This window comes from Sceloporus occidentalis, unplaced genomic scaffold, assembly GCF_023333645.1.
Source record: "Sceloporus occidentalis isolate IW3139 unplaced genomic scaffold, rSceOcc1.0.p SCAF_6, whole genome shotgun sequence".
NCBI lineage: Eukaryota > Metazoa > Chordata > Lepidosauria > Squamata > Phrynosomatidae > Sceloporus > Sceloporus occidentalis.
The window spans coordinates 3,132,825-3,160,198 of NW_028316986.1; the positions used below are offsets into that span (position 1 = coordinate 3,132,825).

The 27,374-nt window shown below is 42.0% G+C and overlaps 1 protein-coding gene across 2 annotated transcripts in view; it reads left to right on the plus strand.

Annotated features, from left to right (window-relative positions):
• LOC149310331 (bifunctional epoxide hydrolase 2-like) overlaps positions 1–27,374 on the plus strand; it is a 97,771-nt gene that overhangs the window by 13,354 nt on the left and 57,043 nt on the right. Inside the window, exons 2-10 of one of the 2 annotated variants that reach the window (XM_089528737.1) lie at positions 4,300–4,384; positions 8,287–8,446; positions 11,076–11,266; positions 15,134–15,256; positions 18,543–18,617; positions 22,251–22,346; positions 22,840–22,918; positions 25,104–25,138; positions 26,240–26,266. In XM_089528737.1, the coding sequence (XP_089384863.1) occupies positions 4,300–4,384; positions 8,287–8,446; positions 11,076–11,266; positions 15,134–15,256; positions 18,543–18,617; positions 22,251–22,346; positions 22,840–22,918; positions 25,104–25,138; positions 26,240–26,266 (871 nt within the window). The remainder of the gene's footprint in view (positions 1–4,299; positions 4,385–8,286; positions 8,447–11,075; positions 11,267–15,133; positions 15,257–18,542; positions 18,618–22,250; positions 22,347–22,839; positions 22,919–25,103; positions 25,139–26,239; positions 26,267–27,374) is intronic. The other variant, XM_089528738.1, reaches the window with a different exon arrangement.

The following is a 27,374-nucleotide window of genomic DNA, read 5'->3' on the forward strand; positions in this document are numbered from 1 at the left end:
AAAGTCCTCTGAGTGATAGTTGCCTGTCTAGTACTGTCTGGTTGAAATAAATGTCCTCCAGAGGATATGACTGTACAGGGTAGATTATATGGGAGGAGGCAATCCCATAGATAACCTGGGCTACATAGGGCTTTAAAGATAACAACAAACACTTTGTACTTTGCCCGGAAACTAACTGCCAGCCAGTGGAATGATTTTAATATCATTGTGATATGCTCACTCCTAAATGTATCATCGATCAATCTGGCTGATGTGTTTTGTACTGATTAACATTTCTGAATGTGGTACAGAGGTAACCAAATATAGAGAACAGAAATCCAGCCTTGAAGTTACCAGCATATGAACTATCATCTTTAGGTCTTCCAGTTCTAGGAAGGTTCACAGTTGGTATATCAGCCGAAGCTGATAATAAGCACTCCTGACATGACATTTGGAGAGATGGATCCAGGCGCAGTTTATAGGGTGCAGAAACAAAAGAAAGCAAATCAATGTGTTCAAGCAAGGCCCTTGTCCCATCTGAAAAGGTATGAAAACAGTGCAAGCAAATTGCTGTTGGGGAAGTGGATTCCCTTGGTCCCTTTACAGCAGAGTTTACTGAACACCAGTTAACCTTTCCAGCTGGACAGCCATGACTCTGACAAGGACTCCGAAACCTATCTTTTTGGTGGCAGAGGCCACACTCACTTCACCTGGGTGTCCCAAGTATCTCGAGCAACCCAGTGTCTATAAACCAGCTGCCTGGATCTTGTTGGGAAGATTCGAGGAGGAAGGGGCAGTGATGGTGGTGGGCTACAAGCTTGTGGGGAAAGTATCTGGGAAGCTACTCTCTGGGAATGGAAAGGATGGACTGGATCATGCTGCCGAGGGTCAATGGGAATTGTAAGCCAACACATTTGGAAGGCATCAAGATGGAAAGGCTTGAACTGAAAGGAATGAGGGAGTCATGGTGAGCTCTCCTTTGCTTCTTGTCGTTATGTGCCTTCAAGTTGCTTCTGACTTATGGCAACCCTAAAGCGAGCCTGTCACGTAATTTTCTTGGCAAGATTTGTTCAGAGGGGGGTCTGCCTTTGCCTTCCTCGGAGGCTGAGAGTGTGGTTTGACAGTGGAATACATTGCCTCGGAGGTTGGTGGAATCTCGTTCTTTGGAGGCTTTAAAACAGAGGTTGAATGGCTGTCACGGGGAGGGCTTGGATTGTGTATTTTTGCATGACAGAAGGGGGCTGGACTGGATGACCCTTGGGGATCCCAACTATAGGATTCTGTGACTTAATGGGCAAACTAGCCTAATCTGTTTGCATCAGATTTAGGGAAACAATTCAGCATACTTGGCTGGTTGGGTGTAACTTTCCTTCCTTTACTCTTTCTTTCTTTCTTTATTCAAAATTAGGGAAAGGGGGGATGGAGAGATTAAGACACTATATTTCTGAAATCTCTGCATGGGTTCAGGGAATTAAATTCCAAGTGGGAAGATTAAAAACTCATTTAGTCGGGATGTACCTCTGAGTCCATCCCAGGGGCAAATGGATACTGATACTGTCTTAATTACAAGTTTGGAGATTATCCTGTTGGAAAGGAAGTGGATGAGAGAACTGGAGGTTTTGGCCTATCTCCCCTTGTGTAGTCATGCATGGAAATCTTTGACATCTGTTCAGCGCTGCAAGAAAAACAAGTATTGCTTTAGAAAAGAAAAGTAGATCTAAGAGAAGTTACGCCTTCTATTTGAAAGGTCATTATGCACGCCTTGAATTCTGATGGGTACTTTGTATAGCCAGAGGTTATGCTCACTAAAGTGTTGTCATTGGATTGCCAAGCTTCCAACTTTTGAATTCAAATCGCACTGCTGATTGACACAGAATCAGAAAATCGTAGAGTTGGCTGAGACCCCAAGGGCCATCCAGTCCAACCCTCTTCTGCCACGAAGGAAGACAGAATGCATTCCCAACAGATGGCGATCCGGTCTCTGTTTACAATCCTCCAAAGAAGGAGACTCCACCACACTCCGAAGGAGTATGTTCCACTGTCGAACAGCTCTTAACCATTAGAAAGTTCCTCCTAATGTTGAGCTGGAATCTCTTTTCCTGTAGCTTGCATCCATTTCTCCAGGTCCTATTCTCTGGAGCAGCAGGAAACAAGCTTGCTCCCTCCTCAGTATGGCATCCCTTCAAATATTTAAGCGTGGCCATCATGTCTGCTCTTAACCTTGTCTTCTCTAAGGAGCTGGGTATATTTAGCCTGGAGTACAGAAGGTAGACCATTAGTGATTATTTATTTCAGAACCCGCCTTGAATCCCATTGTGGGAGAAAGGCGGGATAGAAATCCTTGAAATATATAAATAAAAAATCAATATTAAATATGCAGCTTCTAAAAATACATGTTAGCGAACTAGAGAAACTAATTATCAGATTGGTGGTTTTATATGGGGTGTGCGTTTTAGTTGTATTAACTTATTGTATGTTTTTATGCTATATATACTGTTTTAGTTAGATTGTTTTAACTGTTTTTAAATTTTTACTACGGTCACCCCCCCCCCCAACTCATGAGGATCCTCCCCCACAAGTTAGGAGACTCGCAGATAATCAAGCCCCATTTAAATGAATGGGGCACACTCCTGCGCACAAGTATAGGGCGCACACCATGAGAGTGCACCTCATTCACCTCAATGGCAGGTTGCCCTTCTGTGGATCATGAAGTCTGCTGATTTCAAGTTCGCAGACTTGGAGGGGCAACTGTATAAGTTTTTAAAATGCTTTTATCTTGTGAGTTCTGGGAGAAAGGCGGCATAAAAATGAAATAAATAAATAGAGTAATAGAATCCTAGAGTTGAAAGAGACTGCAAGAGTCATCCAGTCCAACCCCATTTGTCCATGCAGGAAGACACTATCCAAGCCCTCCCTGGGACAGATGGCCATCAAGACTCTGTTTAAAAACCTCCAAAGAAGGAGACTCCACCACACTCTGAGGCACAGCATCTTCCACTGTCCAACAGCTCTTAACCCTGAGGAAGTTCTTGCTAATGTTTAGCTGAAATCTCTTTTCCTCAAGCTTGGATCCATTGCTCCAGGTCTTAGTCTCTGGCCATTTTCTATAAACCAGAGCTTGGGAATGTTACCTTTTGGACTGTCTCTCCCCAAACCCCCCAAGAGACAGAGCCTTGACCCCAGGACTGCATCTCTTGTGCCTGTTCCCTATGGAGGCTGGTGGTTCCCATGGCCATGACTTGGTGAATCTGCTTTTGGTTTCTAGCCAAACTTTAAAGGTGATGTTGAAAGTGTGATGTCCTCTCTCTCCGTATAGCAATAGCATTTAGCATTTACATTGTTTACAGTGTTTAGACGTCAAAGAATCGCCCAAAAGCCACAGCTGCAGCGGCAAGGGTATCTTTTCGCCACTTTAAAAAAGAAAGGCATTTTGCCGGCCCTTTTTGGGTTGGCAAAGTGCTGGATCGGGCCCAAGGAGTGCGGTTGCCGCAGGCCCAATCTGGCACTCCCAGGAGCGGCACAGAGCCACTCTATTGGGGCGGTCTCTACAGCTCCATAGTCTTCTTATAAAGGTCTTTCCTTGGCACCAGTTCACTCCATGCATCTCAGGAAGCAGACTTACCCATCTACAAAAGCGTATGCTGCATCTTCTTTTGCACAGTATGTCTCAAAAGTGCTATAAGATCCCTATGCACAAGACATGGCAGCCTCACCCACACAATCCCCCAGAACCTCCACTACCCCTAAATAGCTTTTTATTACAGTCAAAATGACATCCAGTCATTTCCAGTCACCATTTTGAGACAGGCTGCAGACAAAAAAAGAGACATTTGTGTTTTGAGTGTCCCATGGAGGAGGGCTTGGGGTGAAAATCAGTCCCTGGCCCCATACATTTTCCTTCCTTGGTGTAAACTGTGAAGCCGGGCTTGGGCTGCATCTACACTGAAGAATGAATACAGTTTGACACCACTTTAACTGCCATGGCTCAATGCTATGGAATTTGTGGATTTGTAGTTTTGTGAGATATTTACTCTTCTTTGTTAGAGCGTTCTGGTGCCCCAACAAACTACAGATCCCAGGATTCCATAGGATGGAGCCATGGCAGTTAAAGTGGCGTCAAACTGCATTAGTTCTGAAGTGTGGCAGCAGCCATGGTCTTTTAGGACATGGTGGTTATAAGAATTTAGTGAAGTTTGGCTGCTCCTACTCCAAAGTTGCTCATAATTTAAATTATGTAAATTTACAGTGCTTTATAAATAAAGGATAATAATAATAATAATAATAATAATAATAATAATAATAATGCATTCTGTCTCCTAGTGATTTCTACCGAAAAGTCATCTTGCATGGTGGCATCGATGGACCTTTCTCTAGAGCGATGACGGGTCAGATCGGCCTAACCCAGGTAAGGTTGTCTTGGGATGAATACTGCAGCAGCCACGGTCCACCCCTGGCATCTTCCCTTTAAAGCAAAGGTGGGTCTGGTTTGCCCTATGGGCCACATGCGGCCCCATAACCCATCTTTTGTGGTCCTCAAAGCCTTCAACTGCTCCAATTACATTTTTTTTTAAAAGAAAGATTTTCAGGATGATTTATGCAAAACCATGCAGGAAGCTCCCATCCCCAAGCACTTCAGAACTGTGTACTACTCTGAAATACCTCTCTTTTCCTCTGCAGTTTCTCTCAAAATGGCAACGGAAGCGACATGGCATCACTTCTGTCACCATTTTGAGAGGAACTACATAGGAACATGTTGATATTTCAGCTTGCTGTCAGGGGGGAGTCCATGCGGGGCAAATTAGTTCCTGCCCAGTAGTCCACCCCTACTGAAAGCAAGCCTTTTCCAAACCAGTGTCCCTCTGGTGTATGGGACTGCAGCTCCCATCAGTCACCTTTAAGAGAAGTAGCCTTGCTAGTCTCTTGCAGCATGAAAAGGAGAAAGGGAGGAAATGTGGCAGCACTTTTAAGACTGAGTTTTATTTTAGCATGAGCTTGGTCTTAGCCATTTGGAGAGAGGAGACTCAAAGGCATTTTTTAACAGAGTGTTTATATTTTGTGCAGCTGGAAAACTGGCAGCTTGGGGGCGGGAGTATTGGGGGGATCAATATAGGTCTCAGTAGCCACAGTGAGACCCCTGTTCCTCCTCAAGTTGCATGTGGCCCATGGGCTGTATGATTCCTGCCCCTGATTTAAAGGAAACCCATTAAATGCTCTCATAAAGTTCAGTATGTTATGAGTAGGCCAGTGGTTATTCGTTTAATATAATAAATTATATTATTAGTATTATTTTCATTTTTTTCTTTTTAGAAAATATATTTATTGAACATATATATTAACTCAAAACAAAAAACAAACAAAAAGTAACATTACAAGAGATCATAAGCTATATGTTCCATGAGCTCTAATCTCTAACTTACAACTTAAAACACAACCATTCAAACGTTTGAACATCTAAATAATTAAGCTTTGATATTGTTTTGACTCCATTGATTGTCTCATCTCCCAGTCTTCCTTTCTCTTCATCTCTTACTCATTCTTCATATTTCTATCTTCCTTCCTCCCTGCTTGATCTTTCTTCCTTTCCTAATTCCCTTTCTTTACACTTCTTTTCTATCTTCTCTTACCCATCAAACTATTCTTCTCTTACACTTACCTTCTATCTACTTACATTACCTTCTCCTACTTCTTTGTGCCAGTCTCCTCTTCAGTGCTATTATCTATATGCTTAGCTTCTAAAATTTTCAAATATCTTAAAATCAATTGAGCATTTTCTTATCATGCAGCAAACATAATAATTGCCGAAATGTCCATTTTCATTTTCAGATGAAAATGACAATTTACCAAATTAGATCTTTTATTACTTTTGGTTTGTGCTGCAAGGATAGAGATAGTTACAGTATTGGGGGGGAGTGGGAGGACGGATAACTTGTCGATACAGAATTGGTTAAATCGAATATGGGGTATAGCTTTATCGGAGAAGTTCACATATAAAGTAAGGAGAAGTAAAGAAAGAATTTATTCAAGGCCATATGGAAACTATTTATTAGTTACATGGGTCTGAGTAATAATAGTACAGTAGATTCAAACCACCGTGAAATCAAGTGAGATTTTGGATAAATAATTAGTGAAACATAGGAATAACGTTAATGAAAATATGTACAGATCTCGTAGCACCTTTGAGACTAAAGAAAGAAGTTGGCAGCATAAGTTTTCATAGACTTCAGTCTATTTCCTCAGATGCATTACTCAGATGCATTAAGTAAACTGACGTCTACGAAAGCTCCTGTTGCCAATGTCTTTCTTTCCCTTAGTCTCAAAGGTGCTACAAGATCTTTCTATATACTGATTCTATAGACTTAACATAGCTGTATCTTTGAATTGTACCATTAATGAAAATAGATAGTTAAATAGAGGTCATTTTGAAATAAAAGGATAGTCAGAGAAATGTTTTGTACAAATGTATGATTAGCGTGGGGTGGGCTGAGACTATGGGGCTGTTCAGACCTCCCCTTTTAGCGCCAGGTCAGGGCCACTGCAACCAAATACAGAAAAGCTCTGATCTGGCCTTTCTGCACCGCAGAAAGGGCACCGTAGCCGCCAGCGCACAGGTTTTCTGTGTTCCTTTGTCGCTGCATCATCTGGACGCAGCACCAGAGGAGTGCTGTGATGCCGCCTGCTGTGTGGTGCAGCGCATGGCATCGCACCAGCATGGGGGCAGGTGCAGGGCATGCATTGTGCGGAATCCACGCCCCCACTCTGCCCCGATGCCAGCCTTGATGGCCGGTCTATACAGTCTCTAAATGAAGTTTTTAGATTCTGACTTGTTTGTATTATTACAGTGTGTGTTGTAAAGAAAAATAATGAAATTAAAAGAATTTTGGTTTTTTAAAAAGGGTAGGCTTGTCGTCCTTAACCTTAGTAGGTTCACAGGTCCCTTTGAAAAATCTGATGAGCAAGCTATGGATACTCTGCATAGAAAAGTGCAGGTAAAGACATACATACAGGATTTTGACTGATATTTATTTATTTCCTTATAGATCAGTCTGACATGAGAAAATTCCACTGAATCTTTGGAAAGACTGTTCTAAATACTGTACACTCTTACCTCGGGATATGAATGCGCCGGGATACGAAATTTCCGGGTTACGAAAAAAAAAAATAAAAAATATTTCCGGGTTACGAAGGTTATTCCGGGTTACGAATAACCTTTTGGTGCTTTTCGGCGCTATTTCGCACCAAATCGCGGCTTCTCTCCATTAGCGCCTATGGCTTTCTCGGCTTACGAAGCCTTCCGGGTTACGAAAATGGCGGCGGAACGGATTAATTTCGTAACCCGAGGGCCGAGTGTAGTTAGTCCTTTCTCGAGGGGATCCATGGGATCAAATGGATTTCCCTGTGTTGACTCACAGTTGACTCAGTGGGTCTACTTTGGTTGGAATTCATCAAACAGCATCCAGCCCAACTTTTACCTTAAAATTCACAGTAGCAGGACAAATTCAAAATAAGAAGAAAATCAAAGTGGGGAAAAGGCATTTTTGCAACCCCTTCATGGAGCACTTAAGAACACCTGGTTTAGACCTCAGTCTCTCCATCCCTCGGTTTGGGTGGCATACGTCTTGTCCTAGATCTGAGATAGGTGTGTGTGTGTATGGGAGGAGATTTCCATTTTATGGTGTTCTTGTCTTCATTGCCTACTACTTGCTGTCAGAACTAACACTGTGGATCAAGAGTAAAGCCACATCTTCTGACGCCCTAAACTGTATACTGGAATAATTGCATATACAGGTATAAATTGCACCTCTGGGTACATCTACTTTATAGAAATAATTCAGTTTTACATGACTTTAGGGGCTGTACCTCCATCCTAAGGAAAACTGGGATTTGTAGTTTTGCCAAGTGTTGTCTGCTAAAGAGTTCTGGTGTCTCACAAAACGTCAAATTCCAGGAATCTGTCCGATGGATGTTATTCAACTGCATTATTTCTACAGTGTAGATGCACCCACAGGAACACTCTGTCTTTGAGGATTATGGGGATTATGGGAGTTGTTATCTAATCCATCTGGAGGACACTAGGTAGAGAGAATCTGATTGGTACAGTATCCTATCCAAGTAAAGCAACATGGAATGTCTCAAGAAATCCACATGAAGCATGTTCACATCTTGCAAAGAGGCCCTTAATCCAAATTTAATGCAGTTCCTAACCTTCAGTCTGGGCCCATATTTAAAAAGTGTGTTTCTTAGTCTCTTTGCTCCACTCAAAATTATCTTCATTACAATTTTTTAAAAAAGTAAATACATGTGTTTCAGCTTATTTCTGAGCTTGAAGAAGACTCCAAAAAAGTTGCGGCTGCCTCTGGAAGCGCCCTCCCCGAGACGTTCTCAGTGGACCGGTTATTTCGGGAGTTGTGGGAGGGAGAGGTCTTCAACAGCCTTCTTCTGAAGGCCGCTCTGGCTCTCAAGAACAAGGGTAATGGTTTTCATTCTCTGCAGAAGCCCACGGCTAGGAAGACCGCCTAGCGCTCTACAGAATTGCTATTGGTTTAAAAATGGGTGTTGTGCTCAGCTGCTAAAATGTGACGGAGTCCACTAAGTACGCTACAGTCAGTGAATGAAGGAAGTACACGTACTGTAGTCAATATAGATGGAGTATCCCTTATCCAAAAATCCGAAATGCTTCAAAATCTGATTTTTTTTAAGCACTGACATGACGTTTTGAGGAATATTTTGGATGTTGGAATAAAAGTAGCATAGTGTGTACTATGCAAAGGGATCTTGTAGCACTTTTGAGACTAACTTAGCAAAAGGCGTTGTAGCATAAGGTTCCATAGACTCAAGTCTACTTCTTCAAATGCGTGGAGTGAACTGATGCCCAGGAATGACCTTTATAATCAGACTATATGAATAGCTATAAAAATGCAAAACTTGTGTGTATGGGTAACAACAGTCGTTGAAGGTCAGAGGCAGGAGGAAAGATGTTGCCTGAGGTGAGGATGGGCAGATGACCGTAGTATGTATTATGTTTGGGAGGCTGGAGAGAGATGTAAGAGATATGAGACTGGGGATCGATATAGCTAGAGAGACACTGAGGTCATGTGAAATGGCAGGAATGTAAGCATGGTGCTTGGTGCAAATCCGTGTCTCTTTCCATTTCACAGATCCTTCCATCTCTATCCAGCCTTGTGTTGTTCTCCAGCCTTCCAGATGCAGTACATACGGTACTTTGCACCTGTATTCCAAAATCCAGAAACGTTCCCAACTCTAGAGCACTTCTGGTCCCATTAATTTTGGATAGTTTGCAAAATCTGTCTTCCACCTTTGTCCCTTTAATTACTCTTTTAGCCCTGTCACCAGGCCCACATTTTACATTTCTGTTACAGTTCACACTTCCCATCCTCCACTCCTTTGTGTGTGTGTGTGTGTGTATATATATATATATATATATCTTAGGGGTGTCATTCGTTGTTATTTTTCTTCTCAGAAGCAGCAAGTAGTTTTCACGATTTAATTCTCACTCTGAGAAAATTGTGGGAAACTGCCAGTTTCTGAAGACTCTTTGCAGCTTGAGACTTACTCTGCGCAAAATTTATGTATGATTTGGTCTTTTTGTATTTGCATAGAAAACAGCATTTTCTTTGCAGGAAATAACACTCTGCACAGAAATATTATCTTCTGCACGGCATAATATAGTTTTCTGTACATAGGAATTTTGTATGTACAGGTAATAGGTCCCAAACTGCAAACATTCTCATCTGTCTCTAGGATTTGTCTTGTCAAAATTTTTCAGCCCTTGAAAAACATGGGTTTTTTTTGACAAATATTACCTCCCTGATCTTAACTGCTATAACCCTTTCCTCTGAGAGACACGAACCGGCAGTGTCTGCTGGACATGGTCCCCTTCCCTACTGCCATTCCTTTCACCTTTTGTATCATGTCTTTTTGGATCTGAAGGCAAACTTATATGAGAGATTTGTTTTTTCATTTAGTCGCAAAGGTGCTACAAGATTCCTTTTTTTAAAGCTGAAAAGGACTGACAACGCTACATCTTTGTATATGATAATATCAACATTTAGCCACTTTTAAAGCAGTATTTGTAGTCAGTAGCATAGTTAACATTGTATTAATTAATGTACAGGTTGCGTCTGTTATCCGAAATGCTTGGGACTAGAAAGTATTTAGAATTTTGGACTTTAATTGGATTTGGAATATTTGCAAATACGTAATGAGATTTTTGGAGATGGGATTCAAGTCTAAACGTGAAATTACAATGGACTCTTGGTATCCACTGGGGTTTGCTTCCAAGACCCCCTGTGGATACCAAAATTCATGGATGCTCGAGTCTTGTTAAATACATTGACAGTGAAATGATATCCCTTTTCAAGCTGTGGATGGTTGACTCCGTGGATAAAGAATCTATGGATATGGAGGGCTGACTGTAATTTGTTTCGTGCACACCTTATACACATAGTCACAAAGGCAGGGCGTAAATAAAGGTAAAAGCAATTATTATTATTATTATTGGTTTTAGAGTCTACCAGATGTTATTGACTGGAGATCTATTATTGCTTCTCATCCTAGGAATAAGATATCGCCACATAATGTGGCGTATTCCAATTATTGTCATTTTTTGCAGTTTTGCTACTGAAAACCCATCTTTGGACATTGCATTCAAATGTGTTGTCAGTCCATTTGGAATTGCTGTCAGAGCAACCTATCACCATTGGAAATATTATTCTCTCTTCTTCAATGAAAATCTTTAGGCAAAGGTCATTTCTAAAGTAGACATAATAGAGGGATTTCATAGAGTATCAAAATATCCCTTGATAATTTCTCCTCTTGCCTCTTTCCTGGGTAGTTTCAGCTTCATAGGGGTTTGAGAAACATCTCTGATAATTGTGTTTTTCTGCTGTTTTTCTACATGAAGAAGACTGTAGCCCACAAGCCCCACACATATATGCCCCCGCAGAATCTAAATTATACATAGTTCCTAGCTGTGGTAACAAGTGTGATGATTTTTATCATTCAAGCCGTAATGCAAAGCCTCAACTTGACACCCCTGTTCTCCTTAATTCCTGAATTGCCTATCTCTTCTTTTTCAGGTTTCAAGATTGCTGTTCTGACAAACAACTGGATTGATGATACCCCCTACAGACACCAGACGGGGCTTGCCTTATGTCTGTTGCGGAGATATTTTGACAGGGTGATTGAGTCCTGTCGCCTTGGACTGCAAAAACCAGATCCTAGGATTTATGAGTATGTGCTGAATGAGCTGAAAGCAAAGCCAGAGGAGGTCAGTTGTGGACAGTGTTAAACTGTTGTTGTAAACAGAAGGTTTTGTTACTGCTCTGTGTCCAGTTACAGGAAGAGTTATGGGAACAGCTTGTCTGTGTCCCCACTGCTCTCCACCAGCCAATAAATATTAATCCAATGTTTTTATTCAGACACATAGCAGCGTTAGTCTGGAATATCAGTATGGAAAGGGATCTTGTAGCACCTTTGAGACTAAGAACCTTATTGCATGAGAAAAGAAAGCTGTAATGGAGCAAGGGAGTAGCAGTTTTCTCCATGCCTCTATGCATGCTATCATAGCACTTCTGATCTCTTCTCAAGGGAGAAGGCAATAAAAGCATGCCTTTTGACATGTGGGAAAAGTCTGTTTGACGAAAGCCTCCACTCTCTTGCTCCATTTCAGCTTTCTTTTCTCATGTGATAAGGCTCTAACTGTGTGGAAGAAGTTGTCGCGTAGACTTGGTTCTGTTTTGTCAATCTGACTATGCAAGACATTGTAGCATAAGCTTTTGTCGAAAGATTTCTTATGAAAATTACACAGAAGCTACAACTTTTGTGCACAGCTAGTCTCAAAGGTGCTATTTATGATTTCCACTTTGGTAGCCAAACTTCTAGATCTGTGGGGTTTTTTAACATGACATAGCTGCTTCCCCCCCCTTTTTTTTTTTCTTCTGTTTTGCTGTTTGCTTATTTATTTACACACTCTGTAAGGGATTCTGGAGGCAGCTTCTGTTTACCTTGCCTGTTGGGTGCAGGCACTCACTGTACTGTACAGTAACTATAAGGTGGGTTTTTTGGGGAGGGGTGAGGGAGAAGCCTTGCTATGATTCCACCTGATGGAACTTTCTTGTACCTTTTAGTGAGCCAAGATCTGTTAATGATTAGTGCTACAATGGTCTCCTCCTATATTCAATTTGGTAATCCTATCTAGAATTTAGAATTGTGGTCCATAGGGACACCAGCGTGTATGTATGTGGCAGGAGTGGAGCTGATGTGGCCACTGTGTTGAGAGAGGCTGCCTCACCTTGCTTTTCTTCTTGCCCTCAGAAAATATGCCCCTTTGCATAATGCATGCAGGATACAGAATTCTTTGGGTGCAGAATAACTCCTGTCACAAAGACAGAAGACAAAGAAAAGGCAGAATTCCTCAACACCTTCTTTGCCTCTGTCTTCTCACAAAAGGAAAAGGGTGCTCGACCTGAGGACAATGGAGCACAGGACAGATTAGGGGAATTTCAGTACAGAATAAGTAGAGAGATAGTAGAGGAATACCTTTTTAATCTAAATGAATTTAAGTCTCCAGGACCAGATGAACTACATCCAAGGGTAGTAAAAGAACTAGCAAATGTAATATCGGAGCCATTGGCAATCATATTTGAAAACTCCTGGAAAACAGGAGAAATCCCAGCAGACTGGAGGAGGGCAAACGTTGTCCCCATCTTCAAAAAGGGGGAAAAAGAGGATCCCAACAATTATGGTCCAGTTAGTCTGACATCAATACCAGGAAAGATCCTGGAGCAGATCATTAAACAGAGTGTCTGTGAACATCTAGAAGGCAATGCCACAATCATTTTACCTTATTGTGGGGTTTTTGCACAATCAGAAAAAGTCAACACGGGTTTCAGAGAAACAAATCATGCCAGACAAATCTAATCTCTTTCTTTGATAAAATTACTAGCTTAGTAATTACCAGTGGGGTCCCACAGGGCTCTGTCCTGGGCCCAGTGTTATTCAATATCTTTATCAATGACCTGGATGACAGAATTGGGAGCATACTTATCAAATTTGCAGATGACACCAAATTAGGAGGAATAGCTAATACTCCAGAGGACAGGATCAACTGCGCCAGTGGCGCAGTGGTTAAATGCCTGTACTGCAGCCATTCACTCGAAACCACAAGGTTGCGAGTTCAAGACCAGCAAAAGGGCCCAAGCTTGACTCAGGCTTGCATCCTTCCGAGGTCGCTAAAATGAGTACCCAGACTGTTGGGGGCAATTAGCTTACTTGCTAATTAGCTTACTTGATGTTCACTGCTATGATCTTTGGAATAGCGGTATATAAATAAAATAAAAAAAAAACATTGAAAATGATCTGAATAGACTTGAAGGCTGGGCCAAAGCTAACAAAATGAAATTCAACACAGAGAAATGTAAGGTACTGCACTTAGGGCAGAAAAATAACATGCACAGATATAGGATGGGGGACACCTGGCTGAACGAAACTACATGTGAAAGGGATCTGGGAGTCCAAGTAGACCACAAGTTGAACATGAGTCAACAGTGCGATGTGGCAGCTAAAAAGGCCAATGCAATTTTAGGCTGCATCAATAAAAGTATAGTGTCTAGATCAAGAGAAGTAATAGTACCACTCTATTCTGCTTTGGTCAGGCCCCACCTGGAATATTGTGTCCAGTTCTGGGTGCCACAATTCAAAAAGAACATTGAGAAACTGGAGCGTGTCCAGAGGAGGGCGACTAAAATGGTGAAGGGTCTGGAAACCATGAAGCCCTATGAGGAACGACTGAGGGAGCTGAGGCTGTTTAGCCTGGAGAAAAGAAGATTAAGAGGTGATATGATAGCCCTGTTTAAATATTTGAAAGGATGTCATATTGAAGAGGGAGCAAGCTTGTTTTCTGCTGCTCCAGAGAACAGGACCCGGAACAATGGATGCAAGCTACAGGAAAAGAGATTCCACCTCAACCTTAGGAGGAACTTCCTGACAGTAAGGGCTGTCAGACAGTGGAACACACTCCCTCGGAGTGCAGTGGAGTCTCCTTCTTTGGAGGTCTTTAAGCAGAGGCTGGATGGCCATCTGTCGGGGATGCTTTGATATGGCTTTCCTGCATGGCAGGGGGTTGGACTGGATGGCCCTTGTCTTCTCTTCCAACTCTATGATTCTAAGATTCTATGCTCCGCTTGGCTGTGTTATAGAAGCAAGTGACCGATGCATGCATGCACCCTGTTCTGAAAAGTTTTAGATAACCTCCAGATATATTTGACTTCAGCTCGCAGAATTCCTAACTGTTTGCCAAGGACTTATCTGTATGTGTGTGCCATGTGCCTTCAAGCCGTTTCCAACTTAAGATGACCCTAAAGTGAATCTATCATTGGGTTTTCTTGGAAAATTTTATTCGGGGGATGTTTGCCATTGCCTTCCCCTGAAGCTGAGAACATGTGTCTTGATGGGCTTGTCCACAGCACTTTAAAAAATTACCCTTCCTCCAAATCTGGGGCACTAAGGCTGCGTGATGCATGGCCCTATCCACCCCAGATTCAAGGCATTTTACCTTATTGTGGGGTTTTTGCACTGACAGGCACCACCCTTTAAACGTCCAGGACGGTTCCCAGACCCAAACAGAGCGGTTTCCCTCTTCTCCCTTGGCACTACCACTGCTGCCCTGATCACATGCTGGATGCTTCATTTGCCTCAGAGCAAATGGTGGACATTCCTGTGGAGATGGCACTAACAAGGGAGGAGGAAGGAAAAATCTCATCATTTGGGCCAGGAACTGGCCTTAGATGGTGGCACCTGCCAGGATCTGTCCTGGCTTTGAAAGGCGGCAATGGCAGTTGTGGGGATGGCAACGCCAGCAGATCTAGGAAACTTTGCAGGGACAGTCAGGTAGTGTAAACAAGCTACCTGATGTCCCCGTGGAGAAGAAGGTACACAGTTTGGCTCTGAGGTGGGTTCAGGGGCAGGAGCCTATTTGGACTTTTGCCCCTACTGTAGATAAGTCCCATGCTGGCTGGGGCTTCTGAAGGTTGAAGCCCAAAGCACCTGGAGGAACCAAGCTTGGGAAGCACCAATTTAGGGGTTTCTTTCTTCTATTTTTTGCGGACAGTGGTTTTTGCCTTCTTCCTCACTCTAGGTTATTTTCTTGGATGATGTTGGTGAAAACTTGAAACCTGCTCGGGAGATGGGAATCACCACCATCCTGGTACGAAATCCTGAATCTGCCCTGAAGGAGCTGCAAGATCTGACGGGGGTTCAGGTAAGCTTCTCTGGCATGTGGCCTTTTCAATGGAGACCTCTTTCAATTTCGTGCAAGACCGGTTCAGGAGTGTGTAGTGTGTGTGTGTGTTTGCTTAATACAAAAAATTCTAAACTGCTTTTCAAAGCTTCACTCTTCCCGAGGTGGCTTGCATCCTTTAAAAAGGATTTTAAGCAGGAGCGCACGCCCCCTGCAGCCAATTTTAAGGCTGCATTGCATTGCCTTTATTCTATTGTATTCTACTGTTTTGGGGGGGCTTTAGCTTTCCCCTGAAAGACAGCTTTAAAGAGGAAAACAATCCTACAGTCCTAGAGTTGGAAGAGACCCCAAGGGCCATTCAGTCCAACCCCATTCTGCCATGCAGGAACACACAATCAAAGCACCCCCAACAGATGGCCATCGAGCCTTGTTTAAAAACCTCCAAAGAAAGAGACTTCACTACACTATGAAGGGAGCGTGTCCCACTGTCAAACAGCTCTTACCATTAGAAAGTCCTTGAATAGATATCGAAAGCGTGTATAGATAAAAACTGTACAAAAAGTTCTGTTTGAAATACCATGATTGATTGATTTCAGTCATATACTGTATATACTCATGTATAAGTCTAGAAACATTAGGCAAAAGATTGACCCAAAAAACCTTGGTCGACTTAACCATTGGTCAATGTAAGTACTGTACTTTAACTCTTATCAAAAAGGGAACCATGTAAGTCTACAAAAGCTCATGCTGCCAAATTCTTTCTTTCAGTTAGTCTCAAAGGTGCTACACAATCTCTCTACATAGTAAAACAATAAGTAATACAAGTTAAAACCATTAAATAATATATCCTGGCTTTTTTTATTAAAAAAATTAATTGGAAACAGGGTAAGTTAAAACATAATGTGAAGTTGAAGGCTTTCATGGCCAGCATCCATAGTTTTTGGTGGGTTTTTCGAGCTATATGGCCATGTTGTATAAGAGTTATTATTAAAACATAATAATGATTAAAAATACAACACACTCCAGTTGAAAGATCTTTTGCAATGTCCCCTTTCACAACCAAAAGCCTGTCTAAACAAACAAACAAAAATGTGTCTTCCTGCTGGCAAAAGGTGGCCAACCTAACCTACCATTGGAGAAAATTTGGAGATGTTTTGAACCTCAACTTCCAGAAGCCCTAGCCAGCCAGCAGTCAGGAATTCTGGGAGCTGAAGTCCAAAACATCCGGAGTCAGCAACCGGCAAGAAGAAAGTTCTCTGCAGAGTACTACAGCAGGCACTATCAAAGAAAGTCATAAACCTGCAAAGAGGTTAGGGCAGGGCATTCTGGCGATGTAGAGGAGCATGGAGGAGACCCCTACTCCCAATGCGCTGCAGGACTGCTGACTTAAACACTATTAACCTTGCAGACTTGCTTGCCTGATAGCTTGACTGAAATCCAGCAGGATTTTGTTACTAAGCCCCTGCATGAAGCATCTTGTCAGTAGCACTGGTAGCTATTTCTCTTGCTCCCAGCTTCAAAAGCCACACAGCATCTTTCTCTGTCTGCGAAAGGTAGCGCACGTACCAGCTGATTCTTGGAAAGTGGATCCCCCTCATTTCCTCCCGCTCCTCAGCAGATGATTTCTGCCTTTTGCACTCTGGAGAGACCTCTGCTGAGTGAACCATTAACCAAGGAAGTGTTAGCCTCTGCTCTTGTGCATCGGCCCAGACAGCTACCTTTGCACTTGGCAGACTTTGCTGGCAGTTGGTTCTACATACTTTTCTTTTAAAAGGGAAAGAGAATACAAAGGGCACTTTCAGACAGCAAGATTGTTTCAAGAGCCAGAAATTAAACTCAGGCCTTTGGCTCTTCTTAATTGCATTGCATTATCGTTCACTTTCATATAGAATTGAGGAGAACAGTTTTCTTTGGAGAAAAGCAAATTTCCAGATCTTGTGATTACAGATGCTTGATGGAGTGCCATTTTTGTGCAAGCCTCCTCTGTACTCTTAGACTTCAGCTTATTTCCTCTGCATGATAAATCCCTTTCATGTATTTTTTGGGAGTGGGGTATTTTAATATATTTCTAAGATGACTTTGCCAGAGTTCATGGATGTTTGCCTCAGTTCTATCTACTTGCTCATAGAATCATACACTTGGAAGGGGCATCACTCACAGTTTCCTCTAGCAAAAAACTATTGTTTACCTCTCCAACTGCTTGTGGGACCATATTGTCCCATGGAATCTCTGTTCTTCAGATCTTCAGGTAAAGCCCTCATTTTGGTCCTGTCACCATCAGAGACACATTTGGTGGGAAGACAGGACAGGGCCTTCTCAGTGGCAGCCCACAGAACTCCCTTCCTATCTATTTAGTTATTTTATAGCCTGTCTTACTCCTGGCGAAGGATTCAAGGCAGCTTGCAACCATTTAAAGCAAAGTACAATTAAAAACTATTGCTACAAAAGTTAGAAGAGAATTAAACCACTGTTGTTATTGTTGTTGCATGCCTTCAAGTTGTTTTTCCAACTTTCGGTGGCCCTAAGGCGGCCTATCATGGAGTTTTCTTAGCAAGATTTCTTCCGTTTGCCTTTGAGGCTGAGAGAGTGTGATTTGTCCAATGTCACCCAGTGAGTTGTGAGTAGAGGGAGTCAGAACCTGGTCTCCAGAATCCTAGCCCAAAACTCAAACTACTGCACCACACTGTCTCTCTAATAAAACCACAGTTCTATTTAAAACATCCAAGTTATGGCTAACCAACAGTGTGACTTGGTAAAAAGCAGTTTCCTACATTCCTATGGCTAACTCTAATTGCCATTCCTCACTAGAATAAACTTGTTCGTCTCAATGGCCTGCGAGGCCCCTTCCAACTCTAGGAACCTTATCATACTAGACGAATCCCACTCAGAAACGGAATTTAAAAGTAGAAAAAACTATGTTTCTTCCAAACAGCAATAATGTGAAAATAAAGCAAACAGTAAGTCGACAAAAACAACACCTTTTTACTTTTGGGAATGTCGTTTTTGTCAACTTTCCATGTGTTTTATTTCATGTTATTGCTGTTTGGTGCAAATGCGTCTGAAAAACATCCCGCATTTGTGGGCTTTTCCAATATTAAAATTCCATTTCTGAGCGGGATTCATCTAGTGTGATAAGGCTGTATGATTCTGTAAACCCATTGAACCAGTGGGATTTACGTAAGTGTTGAAAGAAGTTGATTCTCTGTGTCTGGTCCAATTGGGTTTAAGCCAGAAGTTCCCTGGGTCAGTCCTTACGGCACTCTTAACATATCCCTTTCTTTTCTTAAAAAATCATCTCTCCTCACAGCTTCTCGACCAAGAAGAAAACCTTCCTCCAGCGTGCGAACCAGAGAATGTGGCTCACGGCTATGTGACCATCAAGGTAATTGCAGGAAGATAGTATTGTCAGTGTAGTGTCACTTTTCATGGTTTCAGCAGGGCTAATCATTATGGGTACTACTACCTGAAATTTTTTTCACACATATGTTGCAAAACTAGGTGGATTTTTTTATTATCTGCTTTTCATTGTCCACAATGTTCTTTGGGATGGAATACAGTCTGTGATTTAGGAATGGCCGCAGCCAACCATTGTTATTTACCACCTTTGCGTCGACTCTGACTCATGGCAACCCTGTGGATAAGGCATCTCCAATATACTCTGTCTTCCACTACTCTGTGTAGTTCTTGCAAATCCATGCCTATGACCTCCTTGATTTAGTCTACCCACCTGATGTGTGGTCTTCCTCTCTTTCTGCAGTCTCTTCCTTTCCTAGCATTATCACCTTTGCTAGTGAAGCATGCCTTCTCATGATGTGGCCAAACTATAACAAGCCTCATCTTGGCTTCCAAGGAGATTTTGGGCTTTAACTGCTCTAGGACTCATTTGTTTGTCTTTTAGGCTGTCCATAGTATCTTCAGTACTCTTCTCCAGATGTGTTGCTTTTCCTCTTATCTGCCTTCTTCAGTGTCCAGTTCTCACATCTGTACCTGGTGATGGGGAATACAATGGTTTGAATGATTCTAACTTGAGTTCTCAGTTGTATATCTTCGCTTTTTAGGATTTTCTTCTTATCTGTTCTTCATTTTCCATAATGTTCTTTGGGATGGAATACAGTCTGTGATTTAGGAATGGCTGTTGCCAAACATACTATATGGGTATACCTCAGTGTACAAAGAGGACATGTTCTTGGCCATCCTGCCTTTAACAGAAAATTTGGTAGCAGAGACAGAAATAACACAGAAAGAAAAAGGATAGTTCACTATGTTTGAGCAGATTCATCCAAAACTAACAATACGCACATGGAAAATGAAACAACCAGGTCAGGGAAGCTTTCCATAAGTAAACAAATATATTTTGAACTTTCTAGACACCATGTAAAAACATCTTCCAAATGCATCCAAGGCTGTTTTTCCCCCTTCACCAGCCTCTATTTTGTTTTTTTTATGATTTTCATTGTGCTGCTGAAAATGAACTTAATGATCTATGCTTCAGTAAGAGTTTAATGATTTATGCTTCTTTAACTTGCTGGTTAGGTCATCTTATCTGCCTTTTCTCTCTCTTTTCCTGTTCACACATGGTCAGTAAGGGATTTGTGAGTTATGTGCCATCAAATCATTTTCTGACTTATGGTGACAGCAAGGCAAACCTGTCACGGGGTTTTCTTGGCAAGATTGGTTCAGAGGGGATTTGCCTTTGTCTTCCTCAGAGGCTGAGTGAGTGTGACTTGCTCAAGGACAGCTAGTGGGTTTTCATGGCTGAGTGGGGATTCGAACCCTGTTCTCCAGAGTGTAGTCCAAGGAGTTTATCACTTGGGACGGATCCCAGGCAGAAACGAGATTTAAAAATCTGGGAAAACCCTGCAAAAGTGGGCTGATTTTCAGACACATCAGGGTTAATAAGCAATAACGCAACATTAACTCGAACAGAAAGTCGGCAAAGCCTGCTCCTTTTTACTTTCGGGATTTTCCAGAAATAAAAAGGAGTGGGTTTTGTCTACTTTCCATTTGGGTTAATGTCACGTTATTGCTCACTAACCCTTACGTCATGTGAAAATCAACTTGCTTTTGCAGGTTTTGTCCCCTTTCTGTTCAGGTTAACCCTCGACCTCAACTTTACCCACTTTTGCATTTTTTTTCCAGTTTAAATTCAGTTTCTGCATGGGATCCGTCCCGTGTAATAAACTCCCAACACTCAAACCATTATGCCATGCTGGCTCTGTAGGATTTGAGAGACATCTCCTGGGAGACAGCTCCTGTTTACCTTGCCTGTTGTAGGCAGGTGCACACTACAACAGTAGGATCAGCTAAAATAGAATCCCATTCTTTCTCAAATCAAATTTTTATTGCACTGTTTACTAATGTTGCAGCCCAGCACTGAATTTCTGTTTCTGCTGCCCTCTCTTACCATCTACCCATTGCTGATACAGCTAAAAAGCATCCAGCTAAATGGAGACAGAATAGGAAAAATGAAGCTGGGGGGCCTAAAAAGACTTTGCAAAAAGGAGCTTCTTTGTCATGGAGCCTTGTTCACTGAAATATGCCTCTAAATTGCCACTTTGATTTCTAAACAGAATGACGCTCCTCATCAGCTAACTGGCTGCTGGATTTTGGCCTGATTCAGCAAGGCAACACAAAGCACATAGCTGTTCTTCAGAGAAAATATATTGGCCTCCGTGTATATTTTTCCATAGGCCTTTCTGGACACACATGCAAGAGGAAGTTGCATGTAAAGTGTGTGTTTGTATAAAGTGTTCATGGGATGCCATGTCAGCTTGTAGGTAAAAACAGTCACGTTATTGCATATTTGGACTGTCGGTACACAGCACTCAGGCTCATGCTCAGCAGTCAAGGATGCAAAATACACTTACTCTGCCTTCTTGGCTTCAGGAAAGATGTACTGGTGGTGGCGTTATCCTAGAATAGCAATTGCCAAGCTTTGGTCTTCCAAGTGTTTTGGGTCTCAGCTCCCAGAAGCCCTAGACAGCTTGGCCAGCAGCCAGGAATTCTGGGAGCTGAAGTCCAAAACATCTGGGGGACCAAAGTTTATGAACCACTCTCCTAGAAGTTTCTAAACTGTGTAGACAGTTGCTAGAATCCTCTGCAGAATCTCAGAAGGCCATGGCCTTCCATGTACCCTGCTCTTTTTATTTACTACTTTAAAAAAACACTAAAATTGCCTCCTTAGGTATGGTTTTATTTTTCGATTTAACAAAGGCCTCTCCTCTCCCTAAAAGAGCTGGCGGTATGGGTTGCCAGAGTGAAAATTGGACAGGGCTTCTATAGCTTTAATGGTTGTAAAGAAGAGGGAATTTGAGCAGGTGTTGCTTGTTACCTGGTTGCCTGCCAAGGAACATCTGCTGAATTTCTCTCTTCTACACAACCATTAGAGAGTGTCTGTGCGGTAATGATTTAGACTACGACTTTAGGAAACCTGGGTTCATAGAATTATAGGTCTGGAAGAGACCACAATGGCAATCTAGTCTAACCCACTGTCAAGTAGGAATACCTAAAGCTATAAAAGCCATGGTGTGCCCAAAGCCAGACGGCCATCCAGTCTCTGTTTAAAAACCTCCAAAGAAGGAGACTTTACCACACTCCGAGGCAGTGTCTTCCACTGTCAAAAAGCTCTTACTATCAGAAAGTTCTTCCTAATGTTGAGGTGGAATTTCTTTTCCGGTAGCTTGAATCCATTACTCTGTGTCCTATTCTCTGGAGCAGCAGAAAACAAGCTTGCTCCATCCTCAATATGACACCCCTTCAAATAGTTAAACATAGTCATCATGCATGTGTCTGCCTAACCTTCTCTTCTTCACGCTAAACATACCCAGTTCCCTAAGCTGCTTAGGCTTGTTTCAGTTCTCTTCCTGTTTATGAATGCGCAAAATATGTAGTTGGTGCCTTTTAATCCAGGGTGTATTTGACATGTTGGAATTTGTGCTGAGATTTAGAAATGTGGTTTGCTCATTCCATCTGCGGTTCTAACTCAAGCCTTCTCTTCCTCCAATCCCACCCTTAGCCTCAAACCCAGTTGCACTTTGTGGAGATGGGTAGTGGTCCAGTCATTTGCCTCTGTCATGGCTTCCCTGAGACCTGGCTTTCTTGGCGATATCAGGTATGGCCATTTTATTTCATTTTTTACTCAAGAGCCAGTGTGGTTACGTGGTTTGAGTATTGAACTAGGATTCTGGGAAACTAGGGTTCAAGTCTCTGCTCAGCCATGCAGACCCTTTTGGTTGCTGGTCACTTCTTGTCTCTAAGGGATTGTGATTGTCTTTGTGTCATTGTCAGCTGCTTCCCCCTGGCATAGTCTTCACAATTTCCACCCTGATAAAGACTGGAAGCCTCTGTTTTTAACACATTATAAATCCAAGCTTTTAACAAATCTAATTGTTGCTTTCTGTTATATCCATGTCGGCTGCAGTGGCTCTATGCCCTATGGAATTTCTTCTGAAAGAACCTTCTAATCCCTTCTTTTTGGTGAGAAGGGAAAGAGATTGTGGCTTCAGGAGGGGTTTGGGGTTGAGCAAAAAGAAGTGGTTAAGCAAACTGAATTGATCCCACCCCCATTTTACTCCATTCAAGATTGTTCTTTTCCTCCATACTAGATTCCGGCACTGGCTGATGCTGGTTTTCGTGTCATTGCCTTGGAAATGAAAGGCTTCGGAGATTCCACAGCTCCACCAGGTGAGATGAGAGAATTCAGAGACATAGCTGTCTTAGCTCAGAATATCAGTGTTCAAAAGGATCTTGTAGCACTTCTGAGACTAACTGTCTGAAAGAAGTTGTAGGAGCTCATTCCCACTTACATCTAAACCGGTTTGTGATTTGCCTTCGCTCTGTGTTGATAAATCGAATCCAAAAGATCCATTGTTGTAATCGCTTTTTTTATTTGCGTGATTGTTTTCTCCACTAGTTTGTGCCACTTCAAAATGCATGTCAATCATCTGTGCATCGTCAGTGACGTAAGTGACAGCCTGGGTAGCCCAGCTTGGGAACTACAGTTGGCCCTTCCCTTACACGGGGGATCCATTTTGGACCCTGCTGCATAAGGGAAATACTGCATAAAGTCAAGCCCCATTAGAAACAATGGGGCTCGTTCCCATGCCATGCACCTGGCACCTCCCCATTGTTTCTTCCTCACGTGGGAGAAGCCTTTCTGGCACGGCTTCCAGCATATGCAGGAAGCTGTGTATAGCACGCCCATGTACGACGTGGGCACACTGTGTGTGTGTGTGTGTGTGTGTGTATTTAAAAATTGATAGAAGATTCGATTCATTGGTCTTGCAACTACAGTACTTGCCTCACTGATTGCAAGTAGTTGCAAAATCAATGAATCAAAACTTCTATCATTTTTTTAAAAATCATGTGCCCATAGGTCAGATCACAACCACAAAGGCGGTTCTGGGGTGGTAGTGGATCTACCAAAAACTAAGGAGGGATGGTAAACACCCCTCTGGCATTTGTCCCTCCCCACCAGAATGTTGTGATTCAGATCCGTCGTTCCCACTTGTAGAACATGCTTCGGAATCGATTCTTTTCAAAAGAAACACCAAAGAACTAGGGTCAGGAAAGAGGGATTTTGTGTGTGTTTACCTCACTTCACTGCGAATGAAACCAATCACAGTAAGATCAGAACCAGTTTCAAATGGGAACGATGGTCATATAACCTGATCAGCAATTCACTTTAAATCATAGTGGGAATGCGGTCCACCATCAGCTTTTGTAGGCTTGGCCTACTTTCTCAGATACATGACGTGAACTCTATGCATCTTAGGAAGTAGACCAAGGACTTTATCACAGAGCCCTGTTCTCACTGCAGTCACGCAAATCAATGAAAGCTCGAACATGATGGTTTTGTGAGCAGCTGTTATCCCATGACTTTGCAATTGCATAATTGGGGCAGCTGCTGTCATTGTGTTTTTTTCCTGCTCTCTCTCTTAACCCAGCCTCCCTACCCTATACCATACCCAGCATACCTTTTTTAATTTACTTTATTTTTTCTTTTTTAAAATGGAATTCTGCACTTCTGTTAATGTGATTTAAGTTTTTAATAAAGAAATAAAAAAAGAAATACAAAATAGTGAATCGGGTTGCTTGGGAATGGCAGGGGTGGAGACAGGAGAAGAAAAGAAGACTGTGATACCAACTGACTACCAATATCACAACTGCCCAGGCAGCAATGCTTCGCACTTGAGGAGTCCCGGGATTGCTGCACAATTGGGAGCTATTGATGGGTTTCCCCCATTAATGAAAAAGGATGCCCTAGCCACACTTATCATACAGAATAGCTGTAGGGCGGGAGTGACGTCATATGATAAGTATTGCCAGATTCGCTATTTTATGACTACAGTTGTGGTTTACTGCACACAGTAATCTCCCATGTCTACAAAAGCTTATCCTACAATGGTTTTGCCTAGTTAGTCTTACTGGTTAGCTGGTATTTGGCATCTAGGCCCAGTTTTGGCGGATGTATTTTGTAAAAAAAAGAAAAATAAATTAAATTTAAATTGCTTGTTAGCTGTGCTTCCTTTATGTATTTAATATCCCATTTATCTCCTGAATGGGACACAAAGCAGCTTAAACTGTATGTTAAAACAAAACAGCTGAAACAGTCTTTCTTCCTCCTTTCTCCATCTTAGTTCAGTTCTGGGCCCACTCCAGCACACAGCCTCACACATCCTTCCTCCCCTCTTCAAGTCTCTTTCTCTGTAGCATCCCAGGAGGCAAAAGCCCAGCTGTATTGTTCAGCTCTTGCTGGAGACTTTTGCCTTCTCTTGCCCACGTGGAAGAGTCTATGGCAGCTTTAGGAACATTAAAAATAAATTTGTGGGTATGCAAACGGCTTTCATAATTCATTTTGCTCTTGCAGATATAAAAGAATATTCCCAAGAAGAAATATGCAAGGTAGGTCATGGCATTCAAGAGTGTCTCCTTGTCTTTTTGCTTACCTCTGACTTGATTGATCCTGAGCAAACAGTTCCAATGAAAGGTCCCTCATCAATGTATTTACTCCAAAGAAGGTATCTTTAAAGTGCATAAATGGATGTTTGTTTTGTATGAGCATTGCAAGAGTGTGAAGCAGAACATCTGTCATGCCACAGGAATGCAGCGGTCTTCTGTTGTTGTGCTTGAAATGTCTGGTCTCTTGCATGGCAGCCTACTTTTCAACATTCAGGATTTTTTTTATTAGAGCAGGGTTGTTCATGTGAGCTTCTGTCTGCTCCCTGAAATAACAACAATCCTGCTACTGAACTGTAGAATCAGAGTTAGAAGGGTTCACCAAGAGTCTTCAGTATACACTTATTCCAGTGCAAGTATACCTCAGTTAACAATCAGATGTTTATTTATGGTATAGAAAAATTATCATTCCAGTAATGAAATATCAGTCTTTTAGCATTCAAAAAGAAGTTTAAAAGTTCACTTCCTTTGACTATTTTTGAATTTCCAAGAAACAGGTAAATAATTCAAAAGAATGTGGATGTCTCTGAATATCAAGGAACTTTCCCAAAGGAAATGTACTCATGTGAGGACTTCTTCCCCAAATGTAGCTACTGTGGGACAATGCACGCTAATGCTGCATTTTTAAAAAATGCATACAGACAGACATTAGGCATTTGTGCGCCCATTAGGGCATCCTTTTTTAACAGTATGCAAGTCTTTAAGAAGAAATCAGTACTGAATTGACTTGGAGGCAGGAAAAGTGTGTGCATGTGCCCGAGCCTTCAAATCTCCTGTTGACTTAGGCTGTTGCATGAGTTTCCCAGAGTTTTCTTAGGCTTAGGAATACTCAGAGATGGTATTGGCCACTTCCTTCCTCTAAAATAGAGCCTAAAAAATGACTTGGATTGATCTGCAAGTTGCTAATACATACTCTACTAGTTGACTGCTGTTCACAATCTGCCTCTGCCTATCCTAAATAGTGTGTTTGGAGAAGCAGCAGTAGAGGAAGGAGGAAGCAGCTAGTAGAAGAGAACTGAAGGCTTATTCTTGTGTTTGCTTCCTTAGGATTTGGTGATCTTCTTGGACAAAATGGTAAGTCCTTTACCATGTTTTTTGAAAAGAAACTTGAGTCTTATTTTGTGTTGTTCTTATTTGCAGTCAAGTCAACTTCTACATACAGTGACCCTCCGAATGAGAAACTTCCAAGACACCTTGTCATCTGCTGCCTTGTTTAGGTCTTGCGAACTCAGGCCAGCCGTGGCTTCTTTGATTAAATCAATACACAGTACCTATAGTACAGTCTCACCCTCTTTTCCTATTGCCTGCCACTTAACTAGGCAGAACATCCTCAGTTTAGCCATTTTGGCTTCTAGTAAGAGTTCAAACTTGATATGCTTCAACACTCATTCATTTCTCTTTCTAGCAGTCTGTAGAACTCCCTTCCAGCACCACATTTCAAATGAGCTGATTTTCTTCCTATCAGCTTCCTTTACTGCCCAGCATCCATATTCATGCATAGAAATACTATGGTCTGGATGATTTGGAGTTTAGGAAGGGGCATTTCAAATATCCAGTTAGAATGCTCCAATGCCCCACAAACTCCAGGACTTCTCTAGTTGCAGCCATGGCAGTTCAAATGCTGTCATTGTGCTATAATTGTGTAGTCTGAAAGGACCCCCGGACTTCTAATTTGTATAGAAAACCTATACAGAAACCAGTGACCTTGCACACTATAAATTAGCCACATGGTTTATTTGTGCAAGATTGCCATTTTCAGCCCAGAAAACAGCACTCTTGCACAAAGAAGTGACTAGCTGGAGGGAAAATTAATATTATAAGCTGCTACCAGTCCCAAACTTGAAAAAATTATCAAAAGAATGTTTTAACACAGGAAAAAAAACAAGATTATTCCACAAAGAACGCTGGTGTACTTCTACACAGACTAATTTCCCCACAAAAAAAATCTGGATTGTGTGGGATGCTTGGCAAAAACTGCACAAAATTATTGGCACTTTGTTATCCTTCGTGAGCAGGTTTCCTGACTATTGGGAAACCCGTTTTTTGTCCTGGAAATAAGTAACTTTCTATTTTTTCCATCTCTTGTCTTGGAGCTGGGAAAGAGAGCAATATATAAATATAACCCCTGGACAGAGAAAATCTCTGCAAAACCATCTTCAGGTTAGTGTTGCAGTTCTAGTTT